The following is a 24,593-nucleotide window of genomic DNA, read 5'->3' as shown; positions in this document are numbered from 1 at the left end:
GGTTCACCCTGTGTTAGATCCGAGGCGAAGCCCAGGAGTTTTTAACTCGATCTGGGAGTTTGATCACTGTCGTTTGCTCAGCTCTTTGTTCCAGATTAACTTTTAATTGGAAACACATTCTGACCTTGCTGAGTCTGCTCATTTGTTCAAGAAAAAGCTTACCCGTCCCGCGCCGTGGCTCCTCTCCCGCCATCATCACCCCCCCCCCCTCACCTGCGCTCCCTCCTCTCCACTTTCCTCCCCGCGGCGCTCCCTCCTTCCTTCCATGTCGCCACTCCTGTGGTGCTTCTCCCCCCCCCCCCTTTGTACACTCTTGACCCCAAACCTGGTGAGAACTCCAGCGGTACTCTGTCGCGGGTGACAGAATGGGGTAGTGGATAGAGAGGGGTACTTTGTTGAGCGGAGGGTGGTGATGTAGAAAGGGAGGTAGAGAAATAGAAGGAACCTTGGGAGGTGCCATTTAAGGTCGGGGGGGGAGGGGAAGGAGGGTGAGGAATGGAGATGGGGGGGTTGCCTTGAGGAGAAGGGGAGTGAGAGAGATGGAGGGAAAAGTAGGACGATGACATCACTGGACAGGGGTACCATAAATGAAGGACGGTGACTGGGGGGGGGACTGATGAGAATGTTCTTTTCTGCCGCAGTATCTAGGTATTCTAGGTATCGCGTCCCTGTTGTCTGCCTCAAAGCTGGTCGGAGGGAGGAAGAGGAGGTTTTCAGTGAAGGAGGAGGGACGGGTTGCGCCTTTAAGGATCGGACCCGCGCCTTTAAGAGCCAGGACCGCTCAGTGCCTCGATCCAGGGAAGCAGCTGTGGTCGGAAAGTTTGGAGTAGCGCCAGGATCCGCGTAATCGGGACACGTCCCTGCTTTTCGCAGCCTGTTTGTAGGAGGTAGGATCCGAGCGAGGAGAGAAAGAAAAGAAAAGAGTCCGCTGCACGGTCACAGGACCCCTGCACAGCTCCCGCGATCCGCAGACGGGAGAGACGTAGAGCGGATCCACGGCCCCCGGGACGAGACGTCGATAGATCCTCTGGGGAACCGAGCGAGACTCCCGACGAGTAGTCGCTCCAGTAGCGTCGGGAACGATGGCACAGCAATGGCCGTGGATCTGCCTGTGTCTCCTGGCCGGAGCACTCAGTCCGACCACCGGACGTGAATTCAGAGCTGAGGTGAGTGGCGGAGGGTAAGGAATTGAGGGAGAGCTATACGGGGAGGTAATTTGGAAAAGGAGTTCAAAAAGTGGGAAATCGAGAGTGGGAAATGGAGTGGAGGAGGGAGAGCACAGAGGGAGTCGGGTGCTGGACGGAAAATGGCACTGAGACCGTTCCCGACTTGCCTCCCACACTCCGGGAACATCGCCAGAACTTGGCTCAAAGACTGTGCCGCTGGCAGGACAGGCGCAAACATTCCCTCCCACCTTAAATACACCCTCCACTCCAGTCCTCTCGTCGTCCCGCCAAGATGTCCCGAGCCGAGGGCTTTGGCCCCGAGCTCGGGGTTGGATCCCATGGGGGCGCTCCCAACAAAGGCGGCTCTGTGCCCGGCGGGCGGCTGTTGCTCCGTCCCGACACTCGGGAGAGGGGCAGTTACACCCACTCTCCGTTCTGTTGGACACGTCCCCCACCCATCCCCGAAGTGTGCAGAAGGAATCTTTTTTTTTGGGCTCCGCTGGTTGCTGAGTTTGGAGATGATCTTCGACCTGTGTGTGTGTAGTTTCGGTGCCTGTTGTTTGCCTGTAGTTTTGTGAATGTATGTCACTGCGCGTGCGCACTTGACAGTGTTCTCTGCTGTACTGTGTGTGTGTATGTGTATGTATGTGTGTGTGCTCTGTGGTACCGTGCATGTGTGTGTGTGTGTGTGTGTGTGCGTGCTCTGCGGTACTGTGTGTGTGTGTGTGTGTGTGTGTGTGTGTGTGTGCTCTGCGGTACCGTGTGTGTGTGTATGTGTGTGTGCTCTGTGGTACCGTGCATGTGTGTGTGTGTGTGTGTCTGTGTGTGTGTGTGTGTGTGTGTGCGTGCTCTGCGGTACCGTGTGTGTGTGTATGTGTGTGTGCTCTGTGGTACCGTGCATGTGTGTGTGTGTGTGTGTGTGTGTCTGTGTGTGTGTGTGCGTGCTCTGCGGTACTGTGTGTGTGTGTGTGCTCTGCGGTACTGTGCGTGTGTGTGTGTGCCCTGCAGTACCGTGTGTGCACGCGCCCTGCGATACTGTGTGTGTGTGTGTGTGTGTGTGTGTGTGTGTGCTCTGCGGTGTATTATGTGTATGTGCACACTCCATGCTGTGCTGTTTCCAGACGTATTCCTGTGTTGTCTACAATGTGTGCATGTTCCTGTCTCTAGCTCCCTGAGCAATACTGTGCTTGTAACTGTGACTATGCCCGCCCAGTCTATCCTTCACACTCTGACTGCACCACCTTGCCTCCCAGCCTCGGCTGCCTCCTCTCCGTGGTCTGACCTTTGCTGCCTCAGTTCCATTATGCCTCTGCGCTTCGCACCGTTGCTCGTGAGGATCACTCCAGACGTGTCTGTCCAGGCCAGGTCTCTGGAGACCACCCTGCTCTTGTCACGTTTCCTGTCCTCAGAGCTGTGAGCAGAATTGCCACCGTTTCCACCAACGTCCTCAGCATCTGCTACACTCAGCTGCTGTGGGGTCCCACTCTCCAATTATTCTCTGATGGGGCCATTTCCTGAACTGCCTCCATCTCCAGCAAAGCCGGGAGCTGATGGGGCAGTCGCTTGCAACAGTGGCAGGGTCATTGCACCAGAGAGCCGGGCTCAATCCTGCCCTAGCCTTTGTCGGTGTGGAGTTTGCACGTTTTCCCTGCGACATCCTATAACCTTCCCCCCCCCCCCCCCACCACCACCCAGGTGCTCCAGACTCCTGATATGATGGTGGGTGGGTAAATTAGCCACTGGAAATTGCACCCCCCCCCCCAGGGTGTAGGTGAAAAGCATCATCAGTCAGTTGGCTCTTGTGTGAGGGAGGGTTTATGTTGGGTGGGGATGCAGGGAAATGTGAAGGTGGGAGGTGAGGGTGCCGCTTCACTGTACTGAGCATCTTGCCCGCATTGTCTAACAGAGCAGCTTGACCCTTCGGCCCACAATGTTGTTCTGATCCCATCCCTCGGTTCTCTTCATGTCTGCCTCCACCAGGCACCCACCACTCTCAGCTTGGGGGGGGGGGTGGGAATTGACCCCTCGTCTTCTCAGAGCTTACCCACCCTCATTCCTTCACCTTAAACGCACACCCAATAGTGTCGGACGTTTGATCCTGTGGGACAATGATGCTGGCTGCCTGCGCCCCACATAATCCTCTATCAGGTCTCTCCTCGGCCTCATGGTAATCCTCTCCTTCGCTCTATCCAAAGCAGCCGTGTCCTTCCTGTGCTGGGGCAGACAGAACCGAACACAATACTCCGGATGCAGCCAAAGTGGGGTTTTGTAAAGCTGCAATATTATTTCCCATGTCCTGAACTCAGTGACTCATCCAGTAAAGCAAGCCTTTATCATTCATCACTTGTGAGTCCTGGAGAAACGTCCTCAGCCACACTGAGGAGCACAGCACGGTGCTGAGCTGTTCCCTCTCAAGAGTCAGTCCCAGAACCTCTTGGAGGTGATACACGTTCCCCGATCCCTGACTGCTGTCACTTACTGGCGATTTCCCAATTCAGTCCTGCCTTGTTTTATAGTTCCCAGTGTTACCCTCCAGAGCGATGGAGAGGGAGGTATTGCTTCAGATGTAAACACCCTGGGTGGGATCCTGTCTGGCGATCTGTGTACAGTTTTGGTCTTGTTTAGGGAACGATGTTTAACACACTGGTAAGCAGCTCAGTGCCGGGAACTTGCAGGCTGCCTGAGGACGGAGGGGAGAGCAAGCCAGCCTTGGGTGTGCTGGAGTTTGAAACGCGGGTTGATCGATGGGTTCTGAAGGGTGTGGGCAGACCGTTTATCCAGCAGAATGTGGAAAGGGGTATGCCGTTGCTCTCTGAGGGACTTGCCCTTTTCGAATGGTGGGCCTGTGTGGGGTGCTGCTGAGATTAATCTTGCTGCTTTGACAGATGCTGGGCTTTAGGATCTCCATCTGTGCGTGTGTATGTTCTCCAACTTTCTGTCTGTGCCTATCTCTCTCTGCGCTCCCCCACACTCTCTCCAGGTGTGTGTCTGCCGTGCAGAAGTAGACGCTCTCTCCAGCAGCGTTCCTTCTGATTTCTTTTACAAATGTGCAAACAATTGCCCTAAGCAGGATGTTTTTACACAGCCCCAACACGGTGGTGCACTCTAAATGTGTTTTCTTTTTGAAATGATGCTCATCGAGCAAACACAAACCACAGCTCCGAACGCAAGACAGTGATGTCAGGGAATCCAAGCAGCTGACTACACAATGGCAAAAGTAAAGTGTGCTGACTAGACAGCCTGCGGCTCATTAACACTGAGCTCCTAACTTCCACTCTGTTTGTTGTTACAATTTGTCTCAGCGTTCTAACTTGAAACACTGACAATGTAAATGTTGGAGCTCTTGGCTGGTTCAAAGTAAAGGTTGAACTATTTTGCGAATTTATGGATTATGTTCATGAGTATAATTTACAGTTCTATTAAATGGGTTTCAAAATTAGGGTATATTAGTATAATTTCAAAATAATATTTACTTTATATAAAATAAAATACTAGCTGCATGCGCGGGAGCATCTTGGTTGCTGTACAGTCACGCATGTCCGCAGCGTAGAAGAAAACAGTGGGCTCCAGTGCCGGGGGATGGAATAAGCCGAGCCCACTCTCCTGAGTGAGTCTGGTGTGTGTACACGGTGGCCCTGGGGCTGGATGTGTGTGTGTCTGTTGTAGAGAAGACAAAGGGAGCTGAGCTTCTGAAGCACACGGAGGAGATGGGGACAGGATGCCGGGCCTCGCAGTCAGATCAGGAAGGCGGAGAGGGCCACTCCCAATCCATACTGCAGGACCTTTACGGCCTCCTGGTCCCTGGGTCAGAGGGTAAATCACACAGTACGAGGGGTAGGGAGGAATGTCCTCTCCCCAGTGGGGAGGGAGGGAATTCTCTGCCCCATGTGTTGGCAAGGGACTTCGGTGGAAGGGAGAGGTTAGGGAGGGAGTCTCTGACCCCTATCCCTACCCATGACCCCGAACCTGCCCTCAGCCAAGTGCATTTCGGCCAAACGTAGAGCAGAGAGCGAGGGCTGCAGGTACATGGGTCTCTGAAAGCCTTGACACAGGCAGATAGGACACTGAATCGACACACTGGTCAGGGCGCTGAGAATTCGGGAGAAGGTGCTTGGATTGCAATTGTGTGACCGTGGGTCTGGGAATTGAATTGTGCTTGGTTCTGGTCACCCAGCTAAAGGGAGGATGTGACTAAGCCGGAGAGGGTGCGGAAATGATTTGCCAGCCTATAGCTGGAACTGGAGGGATTGAGTTACGAGGAGGGACCGGACAGGCTACGGCAGTTTTCCTTGGAGTGAAGGAGGCTGAGGGGTGAACATAGGAATGGTGAAAGGACACAGTCTTTCTCCCAAGGATAGGAGAGTCTAGAACTTGGGAACAAGGTTTAAGGTGACAGGGTATAGATGTAAAAGGGAGTGAGAGGCAGGTTTTTAATGTAGTGACGGGTCTACGGAATTAGCTGTCAGAGGGAAGTGGTAAAGGCAGGTACATCACTATGTTTAAAAGTTTAATACAGGTAGATGGGACCTGTTCAGATGGACACTTTGGTATGGTGGAGCTGGACCAAAACAGCTGTTTCGATACAGCGTGATTCTATTACTCTAGCTGCTTCCTACCCCCGCTCCGTACCCCTCCCAGTCTCTGTAACCCCCTCTGGCCCCCATGCCCCTCACCATTTCTGTGACTCTTCCTCCCACACGCGCTTCCCTCTGTTAGCCCATCATCCCACATCCCTTCCCATGCCTCTAACCCCCACACCCCTCCCCATGTCTGTCACTCACCTCCCCGTCTCTTTGACCCACTCTCCCTCTCCAACACTCCTCCCCCTCCCCCACCATCTCTTCGACCCACTCTCCCTTCCATCTCTATGACAACCCTCCTTCTGCAACACCCTTCCTCCCCTGTACATTTTGCCTCTCTATACACTCTCCCTCCACAACGCCCCTCCCTGTCTGACCTACCCTCCCTCTCCAACTCTCCTCTACCTCTGTGACCCACCCTCCCTCCCTAACATCCCTCCCTGTCTCTCTCTGACCTATCTTCCCTGACTCTGTGATCCACCCTCTCTCCTTAAATCCCCTCCCTGTCTCTGAGACCTACTGTCCTTCTCCAACACCTCACCCTGTCTCTGTGATCTACCCTCACCCCCAATGCTCCTCTGTGTGTATTCCACCCTTCCTCCCCAACACCTCTCTGGCTGTGACCCACCCTCCCTCCCCAAAGTATCCCCCCTCCAACTCCCCTTTTCGGCAACACCCTCTGTTCCCCCATTCCCTTTGCCAGTGCATGACGCTCTCCCTCCCCTGCTTTACTGTCAGACGCTGACTGTACCTCATGCCGGTTTGTTGAGCAATCCTACCTGCCGCTCGAGCCCAGGACATGAGTGTGCATCGTGAGATGGGATGTCCCAGCCCCACTGGTAGCAGGTTGAGACATGCACTGCTCCCTGTGTGTAAACAGGAGTGCCGAGCAAAGGTCGCTCTGTTCCCCACCCCGCCTCCCTCAGCCGACTACTCAGGTTTATGATATCTCCGCACTGGCAGCTGCAGGGAGCTTGTGGAGACCTGCCTGTCCTAGGCTCAGCTCCTAGACCCCGAAGCATGGGAGGGAGTATGTGTACATTCCTCACTGTCCCAGGGTATACCCTGTGCTTCCATGAATAAATCCTGCAGGGTATTTGTCTTTACCTGTGTCTATGAATAAATTCTATGGGATATGTCCTCCTACTCTCCCCCCACCCCCCTGTGTACTCATTAATAAGCCCTATGGGATATGCCCCCCCACCCCCTGTGTACTCATTAATAAGCCCTATGGGATATGCCCCCCCACCCCCCGTGTACTCATTAATAAGCCCAATGGGATATGCCCCCCCACCCCCCCATGTACTCATTAATAAATCCTATGGGATATGTCCCCCCACCCCCACCCTCGTGTACTCATTAATAAATCCTATGGGATATGTCCCCCCACCCCCACCCCCGTGTACTCATTAATAAATCCTATGGGATATGCCCCCTCACCCCCCTGTGTAAGCGCTATGGGATATGTCCTCTGTCTATGTCTGTGCTTATGTGCTGCAGGATATTCCTTTCACTGTATGTGCACGCGCTTGTGTTTATACGTGTGCGTCCAGACGTGAATAAATCTTCCCTGCCCCCTATAGTCGGTGACCTCCTTGCTCGCGCTCTCCCCAGGGCTGGCTCCAGCAGTACGGATACCTGCCGCCGGGGGACCTGCGGATGTCAAAGGCCCGGTCGTCGAACACAGTCTCCCAAGCAGTTGCTGCCATGCAGCGGTTCTACGGGATACCCGAAACCGGCCACCTAGACCAGACGACCCTGGAGTGAGTCCGGGCGCAGGACGGGGCCGGGGGCTGCGGAGCGGCAGGTTCGGGAGGCGGGGCCGGGATTTGGACTGGAGTGAGGAGTGGGGGGGGAGGGAGAGGGTTTGGGGGTGGGGAGCAGAGGGAGGACGAGAGGCGAGGGGAGGGTGATCGGTAGAGGGCAGTTGCTCAGGGGACGTGCCTATGTTTGGGGAGGGTTGAGGGGAAAGGATGGCGGTGCTGATGGAGGGTCCAGGGACCCTTGCTGAGGGATGCCAGGGGTTGCTCGTCCAATCTTGGAACCGGGTGTGGGGTTTGCCTCCACTCTCCACTGTCCCCATGCTCCCTCGCCCTGTCCTCTCCAAACTCCCTCTCGAGAGTCCGGTGACCTTGACCCCCTCGGTCTGCCCCTGTCAGATGGATGAAGAAGCCCCGCTGTGGAGTCCCGGACAAGTTTGGGCCCATCATGAAGACCAACGTGCGACGGCGGCGATTCGCCATCCAGGGGCTGAAGTGGAACAACCGGGAGATAACCTTCAGGTGGGTGGAATGGCAGGAGGCTGCCCGTGAGCTAGAGGAAGGTAAAACAATCACAGTAAAAATGTGCAATACACTGCAGAGTTGGGAGGTTTGTACGGGGCACGTGTGGGTCTGTAGTTGCACCATTTTGATCGCCCATTTATAGCAAAGATGTCATCGAGCTGCAGAGAACTTGATGGCCTGGATTGTAGAGGTGGGTTGGGCAGGTCAGCAATTTATTCTTTGGTGTCTTGGACAATGAGGGGTGAACTAATGGAGATGCATAAAATCATGAGGGGCACTGTGCCAAAAAGTTCAGAGTCTCAGGGGCCAGAAGTGAGTTGAGATGCTATTTCTTCAGAGAAGCTGCTGAAAGGTCTAAAAGTAGATAAGTTACTTGGATCAGATGGACTACACCATGAAAGAGGAAACTGAAGAGATTGTGAAAGCATTGGTAGTGATCTTCCAAGTATCACTAGATTCTGGAATGGTTCCCAAGGACTGGAAAATTGCCAATATCACTCTCTTCTCGAAGAATGCAGGGTGGCCAAAGACAGGAAATTACAGGTCAGTTGGCCTGATTCTAGTGGTTGGTAAGATGCTGGAGTCCATTATTAAGGATGAGGTTATGAGGTACTTGGAGACACATGATAGAATAGGTCATACATAGTCAGCATGGTTTCCTTAAAAGGAAATCTTGCCTGACAAATCTGTTGGGATTCTTTAAGGAAATAACAGGCAGTATAGACGAAGGACAGTCAAAGAAGACGAAGAAGATTGGCTGACTGGCAGGTGGCAAAGAGAGGAATAAAGGGGGCATTTTCTGGTTTGTTGCTGGAGACTAGTGCTGCACGCAGCGTTCAGTGTTTGGACTGCTTTCATGCTATATGTCAAACATCTGAATGACAGAACCGATGGCTTTGCGGCCAAATTTGCGGATGGTACAAAGATAGGTGGAGGGGCAGGTATTGTCAAGGAAGCAGCAGATATGCAGAATTGGTTCCTGACAGATTTTTTCTGCCACGGACCAAGTCCAGGTTGGAAGCACGTGATGTAGGCAGGTTAGGAGAGTGGGCAAAGAAATAGAAAATGAAAAATGGAGTAGGGAGTGTATGGTCACGCATATTGGTAGAAGAAAAAAATTCATAGACAATACTCTAAACAGGGAAAAAATTCAGAAATCAGAAGTGCAGGATTCCCTAAAAGTTAACTTGCAGGTTGAGTTGTTGGTAAGGAAGCCAAGTGCAATGTTAGGATTAATTTCAAGAGGACACGAATATAAGAGGAAGGGTGTAAAACTGAGGCTTTATAAGGCTTTGATCAGACTGTACTTGGAGTATTGAGAGCAATTTTAGGCCCTGTATCTACAAAAGGATATTCTGGCATTGGAGATCTCTCAAAGGTTTGTGAGAAAGACTCTGGGAATGAAAGGGTTAATGTACGTGGCTCATTTGATGGTTCCGAGCCTGTACTCGCTGGAGTTTAGAAGAAAGAGAGGTGATCTCATTGAAATCTACTGATTATTGAAAGGCCTAGATAGAGTGAACATGGAGTGGATGTTTCTTACAGTGGGTGACTGTAGGACCAGGGGCCCTGCCTCGGAATTGAAGAATGTCCCTTTACAGCAAAGATGAGGAGGGGTTTCTTTAAACAGAAAATGGTGAATCTGTGGAATTCATTGCTGCTGGTGGCTGAGGCAAGTTATTGGGTATATTTAAAGCAGAAACTGATCTGTTCTTGGTTAGTAAGGGTGTCAAAGTTTACAGGGAGAAGTCAGGAGATTGGGGTTGAGAGGGATAATAAATCAGCTGTAGAATCATATAAATCTGCAGCATAGAAGAAGGCCCTTTGGCCCATCTAGTTTGTGGCATCCATAGAGCTCCATACCCTCCTCATCCACGTACCTATCCAAACTTTTCTTAAACTTTGAAATCAAAATCGCATCTACTACTTGGGCTGGCAGTTCATTCCACATTCTCACCACTCTCTAAGTGAAGAAACTTCCCCCTGTGTTCCCCTAAACATTACACCTTTCACCCTTACCCAGACGCAGTGCAAAATGCCTGCCTGCATTTACTCCATCTTTATCCCTCATAATTTTGTAGACCTCTATCAAATCTCCCCTCAGTCTTCTATGTTCAAGGGAATGAAGTTCGAGCCTATTCATCCTTTCCTTATAATTAAGGTACTCCAGACCCAGCAACATTCTTGTGAATTTTCTCTTTCCATCTTATTTACATCTTTCCTCTAGGCAGGTGACCAACACCATACACAATACTCAAGTTGGGGCTCAGCAATATCTTACACAGTTTCAACATAATATCCCAACTCTTGAACTCAATACATTGATTTATGAAGGCCAATGTGCCAAAGCTTTCTTTAGACCATAAGACAATAACGTATAAGAGCAGAATTAGGCCACTTTGCCATCGAGTCTACTCTGCCACTTCATGGCTAATTACTTTGCTTTCTCAGCCCCAATCTCTTACCTTCATGTCCGGACTAATCAAGGCTCAACCTCAACCTTAAATGTACCCAGTGACTTGGCTTCCACAGCTGCCTGTGGCAATGAATTCCACAGATTCACTACTCTCTGGCTGAAGAAGTTCCTCCTCTTCTCTGTTCTAAGAGGACACCCCTATGTTCTGAGGCTGTGTCCTCTGGTCTTGGATTCCTCACCACAGGAAACATGCTCTCCACATTCACTATCAATGTCTTTCACCATTCAATAGGTTTCAATTAGGTCACCCCTCATTCTTCTGAATTCCAGTGAGTAGAGGCCCAGAACCATCAAACACTCTTCATATGACAAGCCTTTCAATTTTGGAGTTATTTTCCTGAACCTCCTTTAAACCCTCTCCAATGTCAGCACATCCCTTCTGAAATAAAGGGCCCAAAACTGCTCACAATACTCCAAGTGAGGTCCCACCAGTGGTTTATAAAGCCTCAACATTGATTGCTTGTTATTATATTCTAGTCCTCTTGAAATGAATGCTAACATCACATTTGCTTTCCTCACCACTGACTCAACCTGCAAACTAAACTTTAGGGAATCCTGCACGTGCAGTCCCAAGTCCCGCTGCACCTCAGACTCTCTCCATTTTCTCTCCATTTAGAAAACAGTCAACCCTTTTTATTTCTTCTACCAAAGTGCATGACCATATACTACTTGACACTATTCCATCTGCCAGTTCTTTGCCCATTCTCCTAATCTACCTTCCGTTTCTATGTCACCTCTTTCAATTGATTTAATTTCATTTTTTTATCAAAAGAGCCACTCTGCCTCCTGCTTGCCTGTTTGTCCTTTCAATACAATGTGTAACCTTTGATGTTAAGCTCCCAGCTATAATCTTTCAGCCATGATTCAGTGATGCCTACAACATCATCCATGCCAATCTGTAACTGTGCTACAAGTTTATCTAGCCTATTCTGTATACTGCATGCTTTCAAATATAACACCTTCAGTCCTGTATTGACCCTTTTCAACTTTTGTCCACCTTTTACATTAAACTCAACCTGTTGACTGTGATTTTTTCCCTTTCATCAGCCACTCCTTGCTAGCAGTCTCTGTTTATAAACCAACTACATCATCCTCAGCATTATCACTCCGGTTCCCAACCATCTGACCTATATTTACCATCCTACCTACCTGTGATGCCACTTTCAATGAATTATGGACCGGTATTCCCACATCCCTTTGTTCTACCACACTTGTCAGTGCCCTACCATTCACTGTGTAATACCTTGCCTTTGTCAATTGTCCTGGTAACTTCCTTGAAAAACTCTGAGTGGTTAGACATGACCTGCCACACACAACAACATGCTGCCTATCCCTAATCAGACCCCGTCTATCCAAATATTCATACATCCAGTCCCTAGAATACCTTTCATTAACTTGCCCTCTAGAGATGTCAGGCTCACTGGGCCTATAATTTCCTGGATGATTCTTGGGGCCTTTCTTAAGCAGCACAGCAACATATCCAATCCTCCAATGCATTAACTGTCCCTAAGGATAGTTTAAATATCTCTGCTAAGGGAACACCTTGCCAGGCCCTGTGGAGTTATCTACCCTAATTTGCTTCAAGACAGCAAAGCTGCCTCCTCTGTAATTTGTGCAGGGGCTACGTCCTTGATTATGCTTTGCCTCACTTCTATAGACTCCATGTTTACCTCTTGAGTGAATACTGATGCAAACGTTCTATTTACAATTTCACCCCCATCTCTTTTGGCTCCATGCACAGATTACCATATGGATCTTCCAAAAGACCAATGTTGTCCATTGCAGTCCTTTTGCTCTTAATGTATCTTAGGATTCTCTTTCACCTTGTCTTCTAGAGCATCCTCGTGCCTTCTTTTAGCCTTCCCGATTCTTTCTCAAGTGTTCTCTTGCATTTCTTGTACTCCATAAGTACCTCATTTGTTCCTACCTGCTGTGCACTTCTTTTTCTCAGGGCCTCAATATCTCTTGAAGACCAAGATTCCCTACACTTGTTATCTTTGCCCTTTATTCTGACAGGCGCATACAAGTTTTGTACTCTGAGAATTTCACTTTTGAAGGCCTCCCAATTACTAAGTACACATTTGCCAGACAACAGGCTGTCCGAGTCCACACTTGCCAGATCCTTTCTGATACCATCAAAATTGGCCATTCTCCAATTTAGAATCTCAACCAGACCTATCCTTTTACATAATTACATTGAAACTAATGTTATTATAATCACTAGATGCAAAGTGTTCCCCGACACAAACTTCTATCGCCTGCCATAACCTATTCCCTAGGAGGACATTAAGTATTGCATACTCTCCTACGTACTCATTAAGGGAACTTTCCTGAACACATTTGGCAAACTTTATCCCATCTAGTCCTTTCACAGTTTGAGATTTCCAGTAAATATGTGGAAAGCTAAAATCACCCATTATCACAACTTTTATGTTTTTAGCAACAGTCTGTGATCTATCTACAAATTTCTTCCCCTAAATCCTGCAGAATGTAATCTAGTTCCATTAACATGGTCATACCTTCCTTATTCCTCAGTTTCACCCATAAAGGCTCACTAGACGCGTTCTTGAATGAGCACTGCTATTTTCCCTGATGAGTAACGCCACCCTTTAATCTCTCATGCTCTATCGTGTCTAAAACAATGGGACCCCAGAATATTTATCTGCCAGTCCTACCCCCCATGAAACCGTTTCATTAATGGCTAGAATATCATAATTCCATCTGTTGATCTCTGACTTGAGCTCATCTGCCTTTCCTACAATAATTCTTGCATAAAAATGTATGGAACCCAGCACATTAGCCCCACCATGCTCAGACTTTGTCTAAGGTCTCACCAACATCTGTTTGCACAACCACTCCACTAACTTTTCTGGCTCTCTGTTTCCCGTCCTCTGCAGCTCTAGTTTAAACTCTCCTGTGCAGTGTTAGCAAACCTTCCTGCTCGGATATGACACCCTCCTCCTGTGCAGGTGCAAATTGTCTCTTCTGTGCAGGTGTGACCTTCCATGAACGAGAGCCCAATGATCCAAATGTCTGTTGCCCTCTCATCCATACCAACTCCTTAGCCTCTAATGAAACCAAATGACTTTCCTAGTTCTGGCTTCACTAGCGCATGGCATGGGTAGCAATCCTGAGATCACAACCCTGGATGTCCTGTCCTTTAACTTAGCAGCTAGCTCCCTGAACTCACTTTGCAAAACATCATCCCTCTTCCCACCTATGTCATTGATGCCTATATAGAACACAACCTTTGGTTGCTCAACCCCGCACTTAAGAATGCAGAGAACTTGATCTGAGATGTCCCAGAGCCTGGCCCTCGGAAGACAACATGCGATCCGGGTATCTCCTCCACTTCTGATTCCGTAACTAATGAATCCCCCATCACCACAGCTCGCCTCTTCTTCCTCCCTTCTCTCCTGAGCCACAGAACCAAACTCAGTCATGATGAAATGGCAGAGCAGACTCGATGGGCCAAACAGGCCAGTTCTGCTCCTATGCCTCATGCCGTAGATAGGGTGAATGCACTGTCTTTTTGCCAGGTTTAAGCAATCAAGAGTTAGAGGGCACAAGTTTAAGGTGAGAAGGGAGAGATTTAATGGGAAGCTGAGGGGCAACCCCTTCCCTTCACTGAGTGGGTGGTTGGTCTATGGAACGATCTGCCGGGGAAGTACAGCAACAACATTTAAAAGCCACTTGGACAGGTCAATGGAGAGGAACATTTTCGATGGACATAGGCCAAACCCAGGCAAATGGGACCAATTTGCTTGGCCTGGATGAAGGGAATAGAGAGGTTGGCGGGTGTAGGGAAGGGAGAAAAGGAGGGATCTTGCTGTGCTGGGTGGGTTACACCATGTCGGGATCCTGATCAGCCAGTGTTTTTTTTTTGAAAAAGGTTGCGAACTAACGGGGGGTAGGGTACTGCTGTGCTGGGATTTGTCAGTGCTGCGTGGGCCACAGGGTTTGGATCTTCCTGTGCTTGGGGAGGTGTGTGTGGTGCTTTGGGATCTCTCTGTGCAGATGTTGCTCTGTTGTAATCCTGTTGTGGCGGGATGGTTTGCTCGGATATTGCTGTGCCGGATACGATGGACTATGCGGGCACTGTTCTGTGCTGGAGTCTCTTGAGCTGTCTGAGTGGGATCATGCTGTGCCGCGACGCTAGGGCGGGAATGGCCCTGTGCTGGGATCTTGCTGTGTCAGGAGCGTTCTACGTGGGGGTGGTGGGAGCACCGTGCCGGGTTTACGGGTGACGGGATCACACTGTGCCTGGGTGGGAGTGGCAAAGAGGAGCTTTGTGCTGGGATCTTGCTGTGCTAGTTTGGGGCATGGTTTGTGGGGGGGTGCTGTTGCTAGACTGGGATCCTGCTGTGTGAAGTGGTTGGGTTGGGTGCCATTCTGCGGATTTGTGTGACAGGAAGGAATGTTCTATACAGGGGTGGGGTGGGGTGGGTTGTCCTTTTGCCGGGATCTTGCTGTGCTGGGGGAATGGGGAGGTGGGTTTGCCGGACTGGGATCGTGCTGTGCCTTGGTGGGAGGACTGTGGCGGGATAACACTGGGGGTGCAGTTGCCTGCCTGGGGTCTAGTTCTGTTGGGGTGGGGGGGGGGGTTGTGTACCAGGATCATGCTGTGCACTCACTCCCCCCACCCCCCGCACACCTCCTGCAGCATCCAGAACTACACGCCGAAGGTGGGCGAGTATGAGACGCATCAGGCGATCCGCCGCGCCTTCAGCGTCTGGCAGAAGGTGACGCCCCTCCGCTTCCGCGAGGTGCCCCACGCGAGGATCCAGGACGGCTCCGAGCCCGTCGCCGACATCATCATCTTCTTTGGCGAGGGCTTCCACGGCGACAGCACCCCTTTCGATGGCGAGGGGGGCTTCCTCGCCCACGCCTTCTTCCCGGGACCCGCTATTGGGGGTGACACCCACTTCGATGCTGCTGAACCCTGGACCCTGGGTGACCGTGACCTCATGGGTGAGTTTAGGCTCAGGAGGTCCGGTCCCCCCCTCCTGTCCCTGCCCCACCATCCCCTCCACCCCTTGTATTCCTCAAGGGATTCACCGGAAGTCTGGTCAACATCTGGCCATGCCCCCTTTCCAAAACAGAATCACATTTAATTTATCCGACAAACGTCATGAAATTTGTTGTCTTTGCAGCAGCAGTACAATTGCAATGCACAATTATAACTGTGAATTACCGTAAGTACTTCTAGCAAAATAAATAAGTAGTGCAAAGATAGAAATTAAAAAGTAGTGGGGTAGTGTTCCTGGGTTCAATGTCCATTCGGAAATCGAATGGCGGACGGATGAAGCTGTTCATCTGAGGCTCAGTCTCTCTCGTTCCTCACTGCTGAATGATTTGCCCTTTTCTGCAACAAGACTCTGCTGTGCACAAGCTTCTCTCTGTCTCACTTTCCTTTTAAAGCTTGCCACTTGCTGCCGGATGTCCCTGTCCCAGCAAAGGACCTCCCTCAATGAACCAGTGAAGGTTCCTGTCTCTGGTTTAGGACCCTAACCTGAGCACCGGTGCTATCCTTTCCCATGGCTCTTTTTACTAGAATTATGGCCACTCGACTCCGCTCTGTGCCACCCATCAAAATGATCACCCAACTCCTATCTCCCAATTCCACCCCCTGCCCCCATCAGGTAGCCTCACCAGATGATCCCCCTGGGAGCAGTCTCTGTTGTTCCCAAACCCTCACCCTCCTGACCACGTAAACCCCCCATACTATAGCTGCCCACCCTCCACCTCGCCCTCTCCCCCACCCCCATCAACACTGATCCATGGGTGCCGCCTTTGACCTCCAATCTGTACTCTCGGACAGGGAACGACATTTTCTTGGTGGCTGTGCACGAGCTGGGCCACGCCCTGGGCCTGGAACACTCCAATGACCCAAGTGCCATCATGGCTCCCTTCTACCAGTGGATGGACACGGAGAACTTTGTACTGCCCGACGACGACCGACGAGGAATTCAGCAGCTGTATGGTGAGGGTCTGGCTGTCCTACTTCACTCTCCACAACTCGCCCTCTTTGCCCTACTATCCCATCTCGTACTCTGCCCAACCTCTCGGCCGCCCTCTCCCCCTCCCTCCTACCATCTATGTGTTTGAATTACAGCCTGTTTTTGTCCTTTTCTTCTGCAGGACCGCCTGATTATGATCCCAGACCAAAGCCCACCAAACCACTTCCCACCCTGCGCCCGAAGGTGCCCAGAAAACCCACCAAGGACCCCTTCCATCCTACGAAGCCCTCAAATCCTTACGGACCCAGGATCTGTGACGGCAACGTTGACACGGTCACCATGCTTCGAGGAGAAATGTTTGTCTTCAAGGTGTGTGCCCTTGACATCAGAGCTCACAGGGACCACTGCTTAGGGCTGGCACTAACACTGGAACTTTGAGATTCTGGGATGGCAATTTGGGAGCACAAGAGATAGAAGAGCATTGAGAATTATCGGAGGTGGAATGAGAATCTGGTTTATTGTCACCAGCATGAGACGTGAAATTTGTTAACTTAGCAGCAGCAGTTCAATGCAATACATAAACTAGCAGAGAAAAAAATAAAAATAGTAATAAACTAGTAAATCAATTACATATATTGAATAGATTTTTAAAAAAGTGCAAAAACAGAAACACTTTGTTTTTCAAAAAAAAAGTGAGGTAGTCCAAAGATTTGATGTCTATTTAGGAATCGGATGACAGAGGGGAAGACACTGTTCCTGACTCACTGAGTGTGAGCCTTCAGGCTTCTGTACCTCCTACCTGATGGTAACAGTGAGAAAAGGCCATGCCCTGGATGCTGGAGGTCCTCAATAATGGACGCTGCCTTTCTGAGACACCATTCCCTAAAGATGTCCTAGGTACTTTGTAGGCTAGTACCCAAGATGGAACTGACTAGATTTACAACCTTCTGCAGCTTCTTTCGGTCCTGTGCAGTAGCCCCTCCATACCAGACATTGATGGAACCTGTTAGAATGCTCTCCAATGTACAACTATAGAAGTTTTTGAGTGTATTTGAGTAAATCATAGACACAAGCAATTCTGCAGATGCCAGAAAATTCAAGCAACACACACAAAATGCTGGAGGAACTCGGCAGTTCAGGCAGAGGCCATGGAAGTGAATAAGCAGTGGATGTCAGACTGAGACCCTTCATCAGGAATGATGGAGTCGCCAGTCCTGATGAAGGGTCTCAGCGTGAAACGTTGACTGTTAATTCATTTCCGCAGATGCTGCCTTACCAGCTGAGTTCCTCCAGCATTTTCTGTGTGTTGCTTGGAAACTGCCTAATATCGAGATCCTTGGGAATAATCTCAGAATGTAGCAGGTATCTTGAGGAATCTGGATGAAAAGCTGGTAATCTCTAATGATTACCAACTTTGGTGATCTCGGATATCCCAGACACCAGACAAGTCCTGAGGGTGAAGGATTGATTTATCAGACAGCGTGCTGATATCCCCGATGGAGGGGGACAGAGAGATGTACCACTCCCCCGGAGGCACACTGGTCAGTGTGCGGATCTCCCACTCTGAAACACCAAGGCTGTTACTGCAGGTGTGGCCCTGTTGGTCACGAATTGCGTAGGGGGAAAGGACTCGATCAAGGCCAGTGCTCAGCCATTGTAAGGCAGCGCTGATGGGCCAGGCTCTGTGACTGCGTATGCTGTCTGACACGTGGTGTGGGGGGGAGTGGTGGTTTTCTTGTGGGGTAGAGGGTCTATACTGCACTGCTGACAACACGTTCCCACTGCAGGGCAAATGGTTCTGGAGGATCCGAGATGGGAGGGTTCTGGACAACTACCCCATGCCCATTGGCCACTTCTGGGTGGGTCTGCCGTCCAACATCAACACCGCCTATGAAAGGAAGGATGGTGACTTTGTCTTCTTCAAAGGTGGGTAGGCAGTCTGGTGGGGCCACCACTGCCAGATGGGCAGAAGGGATGTTTGGGGTTTTCGAGGAAAGATAGTGTTGCACAGTGGAGGAGATTGCACTTTGAGGGGTGGTGGGGAGGAAATGGTGTTCTGAGGGGCGTTGAGGGTGGTAGTGGGAACAAGGGATTTTGGAGGGCGAGGGGGAATGCTGTGGGTGGGAGGGCTCGCTAACGGGCGGTGATGAGACAAGGGAGCACGGGACGGAAGAGCACGGTGGTGTGGATGGGGAGGGGCGGTGAGGGTGGATGGAGTCTAGCGGCGGACCCTGACGTATTCCTCTGCCCACTCAGGAGACCGTCACTGGGTGTTTAAGGAGGCCACCTTACAGCGGGGATACCCCCTCCCCCTGAAGGACCTGGGCGCCCGGGTTCCACGGGACCGGGTTGACGCCGCGCTCTGGTGGAGCCCCAGTGGGAAGACCTACTTCTTCCGCGGTGACAAGTGAGTCTGACGGTGTTCGGTGGTGGCAGGGATTGCGCGGTTGGGGTAGGGAGAGAGGCCGTGATCAGAGATTGTCGGCCAGTTAACCACTACCCCCCACCGTCACGTAATCTGCTGAGTAGCCCTCCACCTAATACCTGCTGAATAATTTTCCCTTCATTTCTAAAATCCCTGGGATCGTCCTTTGTCCTGGAGGCATCGCTGAACACTGTGCCTTTTCTCCCTCCACTCCAGGTACTACCGGTTTAACGAGGACACCCTGTCCGTAGACGTGGACTATCCCAAACCCATTTCCGTCTGGCACGGTATTCCCAACTCTCCGAAAGCAGCCTTTGTCTCCGAGGATGGAGGTAAGTGGGTGACAGGATCACTCTGCATCAGACTGTGTGTGTGTGTGTGTGTGTCTCACCCAGGAAGTGAGTGGGTGAGTGGCGGAGGAGAGGGAGCCTCACTCTTTGTGCCTCTGATCCCAGGAATGTGTGATGGGATCCCGTGGAAGTAGCCCCAGGAGTGTTCGATGGGATGGTGCGGAGAGTGTCTGCTCCTCTTTCCCCAGTCTGAGCTGCCTGCCAGTCCCACCTGTGAGGACTGTTTTGTATTTTCCCCCCAACACTGACCTTTGACCCCTGCCCTCTCCACAGCTTACACCTACTTCGTAAAGGGGAACCACTACTGGAAGTTCAATAACCAGCACCTAAAGGTGGAGCCAGGCTTCCCCAAGTCGATGCTGCGGGACTGGTTTGGTTGCCAGCTCCCTCGTGACCGGGACACGGAGGAGGAGATCCTGGTTGAGGTGGAGGAGTCCCAGGTGGAGATAAACCCAGCGGCCGTGGTGGTGCCAATACTCCTGCTGATCGCTGTCCTAGTGCTGATTGCCCTGCTTGTTGTCTTTAAGAGGAACGGCACCCCCAAGAAGCTACTGCATTGCCATCGCTCCCTGCTGGACCAGGTGTGAGGGGACGTCCCAGGTGGGAATTCCCTGACTGCTCCCAGACCCGATCGTCTGACACCCATCACACCCTGTCCTACACAAACCAGCCTCCCCCACCCCCCCAAACCCTGGCTGTCTTACACCGTCCCATACCCCATCTGTCCCATCTCCAAAACCTGACCATCTCATCCAGTCTCCTCCTGTCCCAGCACAGACCCTAGCCATCCCTCGACCATCCTAACCCTAAACTCCAGACCGAGTGCCTTAACATCGTCCCACCCTGTCTTCTCCTGCCTTGCCCCAACCCCAAAACTCAATCCATCTTCACACCATCTCCCAAGCTTTAATCCATCCCAGCCCCAGACCCCAGCTGTCCCTCCCTGTGGCACCCACAGTCACAAAACTGATCCGCCTGCCCCACTCGCAGATCTTGACCACCTAACACCATCCCAGACCCTGGACCCATCTCATGGCATGCCACACCATCTCACAGACCCATTTCCAAACCCATCCTACAGTTCCCGTTGTCCTAGCCCCTGACTTGTCTTTCCCCTCACCCCATCTCACCCTCTTACACCCACCCCATCATAATGTCCCCCCCATTCCCCTCTCCCTACATATCAACACCCCCACGGGCCTCTCCTCCCCTGTTCCCAGCCCGTCCTGTCCCATCCCTTCACCCACACTACAAACAGAACCCCCCCCCCCAATTTAAAAAGACTGTCCCACCAGCCAGGCAAGAAACCCCTGACCCCTGATGCAGGGGTGAGAGAGAGAGTGTGACCCCGGAGTACGATCATCCGTTCCCCAAACCCCCCCTCACCCCCAGTTGTCCCACTAAACACCCCGACCCGTCAGGATGCAGAATGGGGGCACTCTTAAAGGTAAAGGTACCATCAGCAGGGCAGCAAGAGCCCTGCAGACTCTCTGTGTGTTGCGTGTTTTTATATATTATAAGTGCGGTTATTAAAACGCCCGTCTCAGCCGAGCGCAAATGACCAAGTTAACCTGCTGCGCAGGTGCTGGTGTTGGTCCGAGTACCTCGGCCAAATCCCTTCCCCCACCATCACTGCAGACTGCAGTTCAGCCCCCTTCGTGTTTTTCTAAGATAAGAAAAAATATTAAATTGTGATTTTTTTTGGTCTTTTTTTTAGTGTTATGTTTTTGTTTTCCTCTGTGGGTTAATTAAAAAGAATTGTGGAATTTTGTGAACTGTGTCTCAGTCATTGGGTCGTGCCAACATGATGGGTGGGGTGTGAACAACTTGGGTCAGAACTGTGGTATTGGTGTTGGTTTATTATCACATGACATAGTGTAGCCAGCTGGTGGTGTAGTGGCTTCAGTGCTGGACTTTGAGGTGAGTGGTCCCGGCTGGCTCCTGGCACGCTTTTTGTGAGTGTCCAGCTCACAACTCGGCCTGGTTTTTAAAAAAAAAGACAAAATGCTATAAGAAATGGCAAGGTTGCAGCCTGATGCACCAGATGGCATGACAACATAGTGGTCAACACAATACTTTACAAGTTCGATTCCCACTGCTGTGCCTGTAAGGAGTTTGTACATTCTCCCTCTGACTGTTTCCTCTGGGTGCCCTGGTTTCCTCCCACAGACATACCGGTTAGTAGGTTAATTGATCATTGTATAATAATCGGCAGGTTTGGGGGTTTGTGGCTGGCAGGCCTTTTCTACACTGTACCTCAAATAAAATGAACAAGCAACCAAGATACTGTGAAAAATTTGTTTGCATGCAGCTCACATCATCAAAGAGTGCATTGATCTAGAGCAGAGGGCCCCAACCCGGTCTCCACGGACCCCTCGGTTAATGGTAGGGTAGAAGCTGTCCCGGAGCCTGGTGAAAAGACTTTTGTATCTTTTGCCTGATGGGGGAGAGGGAGAGCATCAGACAGCTTCCACTCGCTGTTATCAAACTCTTGTAGAACTAGATGGAATTGGTCTTTATCTTGCACTTTAACATGAGTGGGTTATTTTGACTGCCTCACTGAGGCAGCAGGAAGTGCAGACAAGTCCATGGAGTAGAAACTGGTTCCTGTGATGTGTTGAACTATGTCCACACCTCTGAAGTTTCCTGCGGTTATGTGCAGAAGATCAGTTGCCATGCCAAGCCGTGATGCATCCCGGTAGGACGCTTTCTGTGTTGCATCGATTTTTTTAAAAAAAACTGCTAAGCGTCAGAGAGGACATGCCAAATTCTTTAGCCTCTTCAGAAAGTAGAGGTATTGGTGAATGTTATTGGCCATAGTGCCTGCATGGTTAGATCAGGACAGGCTCGTTTGTATGAACATGCAGCTCTCTAATTCAGCATTATTGATGTAAACAGGAGAGCCTGCACTGCCCTCTTCCTGAAGTCCAGGACCAGGTCTTGTTTTGCTCACATTTAGGGAAACATTGCTGTGATGATTGGGCTCCGTATTTCCTTCCCAGACCTGGACTGATCTTTATTTGAGATAAAGCCCACTACACTCGTACAATTGGCAAACTTGTCAATGGAGTTGCAGCAGGATTTGGCAAAACAGTCTGCAAGTAGTGTCAGGGGCTGGCCATGCAACCTTGTAGAGCACCAGCGTATTGAGTGACTGTTGGCGGAATTACTGCTGCACGTCCTTGCTGATTGTGGTCCGTTGGTCAGGATGTCAAAGATCCAATTGCAGGAGGAAGTACTGACTCTCAGGATTCAGAATTTGATGATGAGCTTGCTTAGAATTGTAGTATTGAAACCAGTGCTGTAATCAATAAACAATAGACATTACTGTCCAAGATACTCTAAAGATGGGTGTAGGGCCAGGAAGATGGTGCTTGCCATAGACTTGTTTTGGTGGTGGGTGACTTGAAGTGGGTTGAGGTTGTTAGGAAGGCTGGAATTAATGTGTGCCATGGGCAACCACTTAAAGCACCTCAAGGCGCTGGATGTCAGTGTCACCAAGCAGTAGTTATTAAGGCGTGCTACCTTGTTTTTCTCAGACAGATAATGATAAAGCAGGTGATAACTCAGGTCAGAGCAAGGAGAGGTTAAAAATGTCTACAAATCAGCCAGTCAGCTGCTCTGCACAGGATCTAAGGACATGGCCAGGGGTACCTGGTCAAAATATTTTTCACAGATTCACTCTCCAGAAGACTGGTCTTCATGCTCTGTTCACTCTCTGGAAGACTGATCTTCTTTCTTTGTTCACTCTCTAGAAGACTGGTCTTCATTCTCTGGAAGACTGGTCTTCATTCTCTGATTTTCACTCTCCAGAAGACTGATTTTCATTCTCTGATCAGTCTCTGGAAGACTGGTCTTCGTTCTCTGGAAGACTGGTCTTCATTCTCTGATTTTCACTCTCCAGAAGACTGGTTTTCATTCTCTGATCAGTCTCTGGAAGACTGATCTTCATTCTCTGTTAACTCTCCGGAAGAATAGTCTTCATTCTCCATTCACTCTCCAGAAGACTGATCTTCATTTTATGTTCACTCATCTGAAGAATCAGAATCAGGCTTATTATCACCGGTATGTGACGTGAAATTTGTTATTTTAGCAGCAGCAGTTCAATGCAATATATAATCTAGCAGAGAGAAAAAAAATAATAAATAAAATAAAACATAATAAGTAAACAAGTAAATCCATTACATATATTGAATAGAATTTTTAAAAATATGCAAAAACAAATACTGTATAGTAAAAAAATAATGTGAGGTAGTGTCCAAAGCTTCAGAATCCATTTAGGAATCGGATGGAAGAGGGGAGGAAGCTGTTCCTGAATCACTGAATATGTGCCTTCAGGCTTCTGTACCTCCTACTTGATGGTAACAGTGAAAAACTCTTCCTGGGTGCTGGAGGTCTTTAATAATGGATGCTGCCTTTCTGAGATACCGCTCCCTAAAAATGTCCTGGGTACTTTGTAGGCTAGTACCCAGAATGGAGCTGACTAGATTTATAACCTTTTGCAGCTTCTTTCAGTCCTGTTCAGTGGCCCCTCCATACCAGACAGTGATGCAGCCTGTCAGAATGCTCTCCACGGTACAACTATAGAAGTTTTTGAGTGTATTTGTTGACATGCCAAATTGCTTCAATCTCATAATGAAGTATAGCCACTGTCTTGCCTTCTTTATGACTATATCAATGTGTTGGGACCAGGTTAGATCCTCAGAGATCTTGACACCCAGAAACCTGAAGCTGCTCACTCTCTCCACTTCTGATCCCTCTGTGAGGATTGGTATGTGTTCCTTTGTCTTACCCTTCCTGAAGTCCACAATCAGCTCTTTCGTCTTACTGACATTGAGTGCCAGGTTGTTGCTGTGGCACCATTCCACTAGTTGGTGTATCTCACTCCTGTACGCCCTCTCGTCATCACCTGAGATTCTACCAACAATGGTTGTATCGTCAGCAAATTTGTAGATACCTAGCCACACAGTCATGTGTATACAGAGAGTAGAGCAGTGGGCTAAGCACACACCCCTGAGGTGCGCCAATGTTGATAGTCAGTGAAGAGGATATGTTATCACCAATCCGCACAGACTGTGGTCTTTTGGTTAGGAAGTTGAGGATCCAATTACAGAGTGAGGTACAGAGGCCCAGGTTCTGCAACTTCTCAATCAGGATTGTGGGAATGATGGTATGAAATGCTGAACATCCTAAGATGCGATGAATAACATCCTAACGTAGATGTTTGTGCTGTCTAGGCGGTCTAAAGCCATGTGGAGAGCCATTGAATTGCGTCTGCTGTTGACCTATTGTGGAGTCAGGCAAATTGCAACGGGTCCAGGTCGTTGCTGAGGCAGGAGTTCAGTCTAGTC

The 24,593-nt window shown here is 50.1% G+C and overlaps 1 protein-coding gene across 1 annotated transcript; it reads left to right on the top strand.

Moving 5' to 3' along the window:
* The first annotated feature begins 785 nt into the window (after nt 1–785).
* LOC140716637 (matrix metalloproteinase-14-like) lies at nt 786–21,008 on the top strand. Its single transcript, XM_073029457.1, has 10 exons — nt 786–1,166; nt 7,361–7,509; nt 7,906–8,028; nt 15,171–15,478; nt 16,329–16,490; nt 16,649–16,836; nt 18,255–18,393; nt 18,724–18,874; nt 19,109–19,224; nt 19,516–21,008. The coding sequence occupies exons 1-10, from the start codon at nt 1,083–1,085 to the stop codon at nt 19,827–19,829; spliced, it is 1,734 nt and encodes a 577-aa protein (XP_072885558.1). The 5' UTR covers nt 786–1,082; the 3' UTR covers nt 19,830–21,008.
* Nucleotides 21,009–24,593: the final 3,585 nt, after the last annotated feature.

Source organism: Hemitrygon akajei, chromosome 25, assembly GCF_048418815.1.
Source record: "Hemitrygon akajei chromosome 25, sHemAka1.3, whole genome shotgun sequence".
In the NCBI taxonomy this organism is placed as follows: Eukaryota; Metazoa; Chordata; class Chondrichthyes; order Myliobatiformes; family Dasyatidae; genus Hemitrygon; species Hemitrygon akajei.
The sequence above is the reverse complement of the archived record's forward strand: the minus strand, read 5'-3'. Positions and strand labels throughout refer to the sequence as shown.

Coding starts and splice junctions, on each gene's coding strand:
- LOC140716637 (XM_073029457.1), top strand. CDS start 1,083: ATGGCACAGCAATGGCCGTGGATCTGCCTGTGTCTCCTGGCCGGAGCA. Junction 15,479..16,328: donor GGGTGACCGTGACCTCATGG/GTGAGTTTAGGC, acceptor ACTCTCGGACAG/GGAACGACATTTTCTTGGTG. Junction 16,837..18,254: donor GAGAAATGTTTGTCTTCAAG/GTGTGTGCCCTT, acceptor TTCCCACTGCAG/GGCAAATGGTTCTGGAGGAT.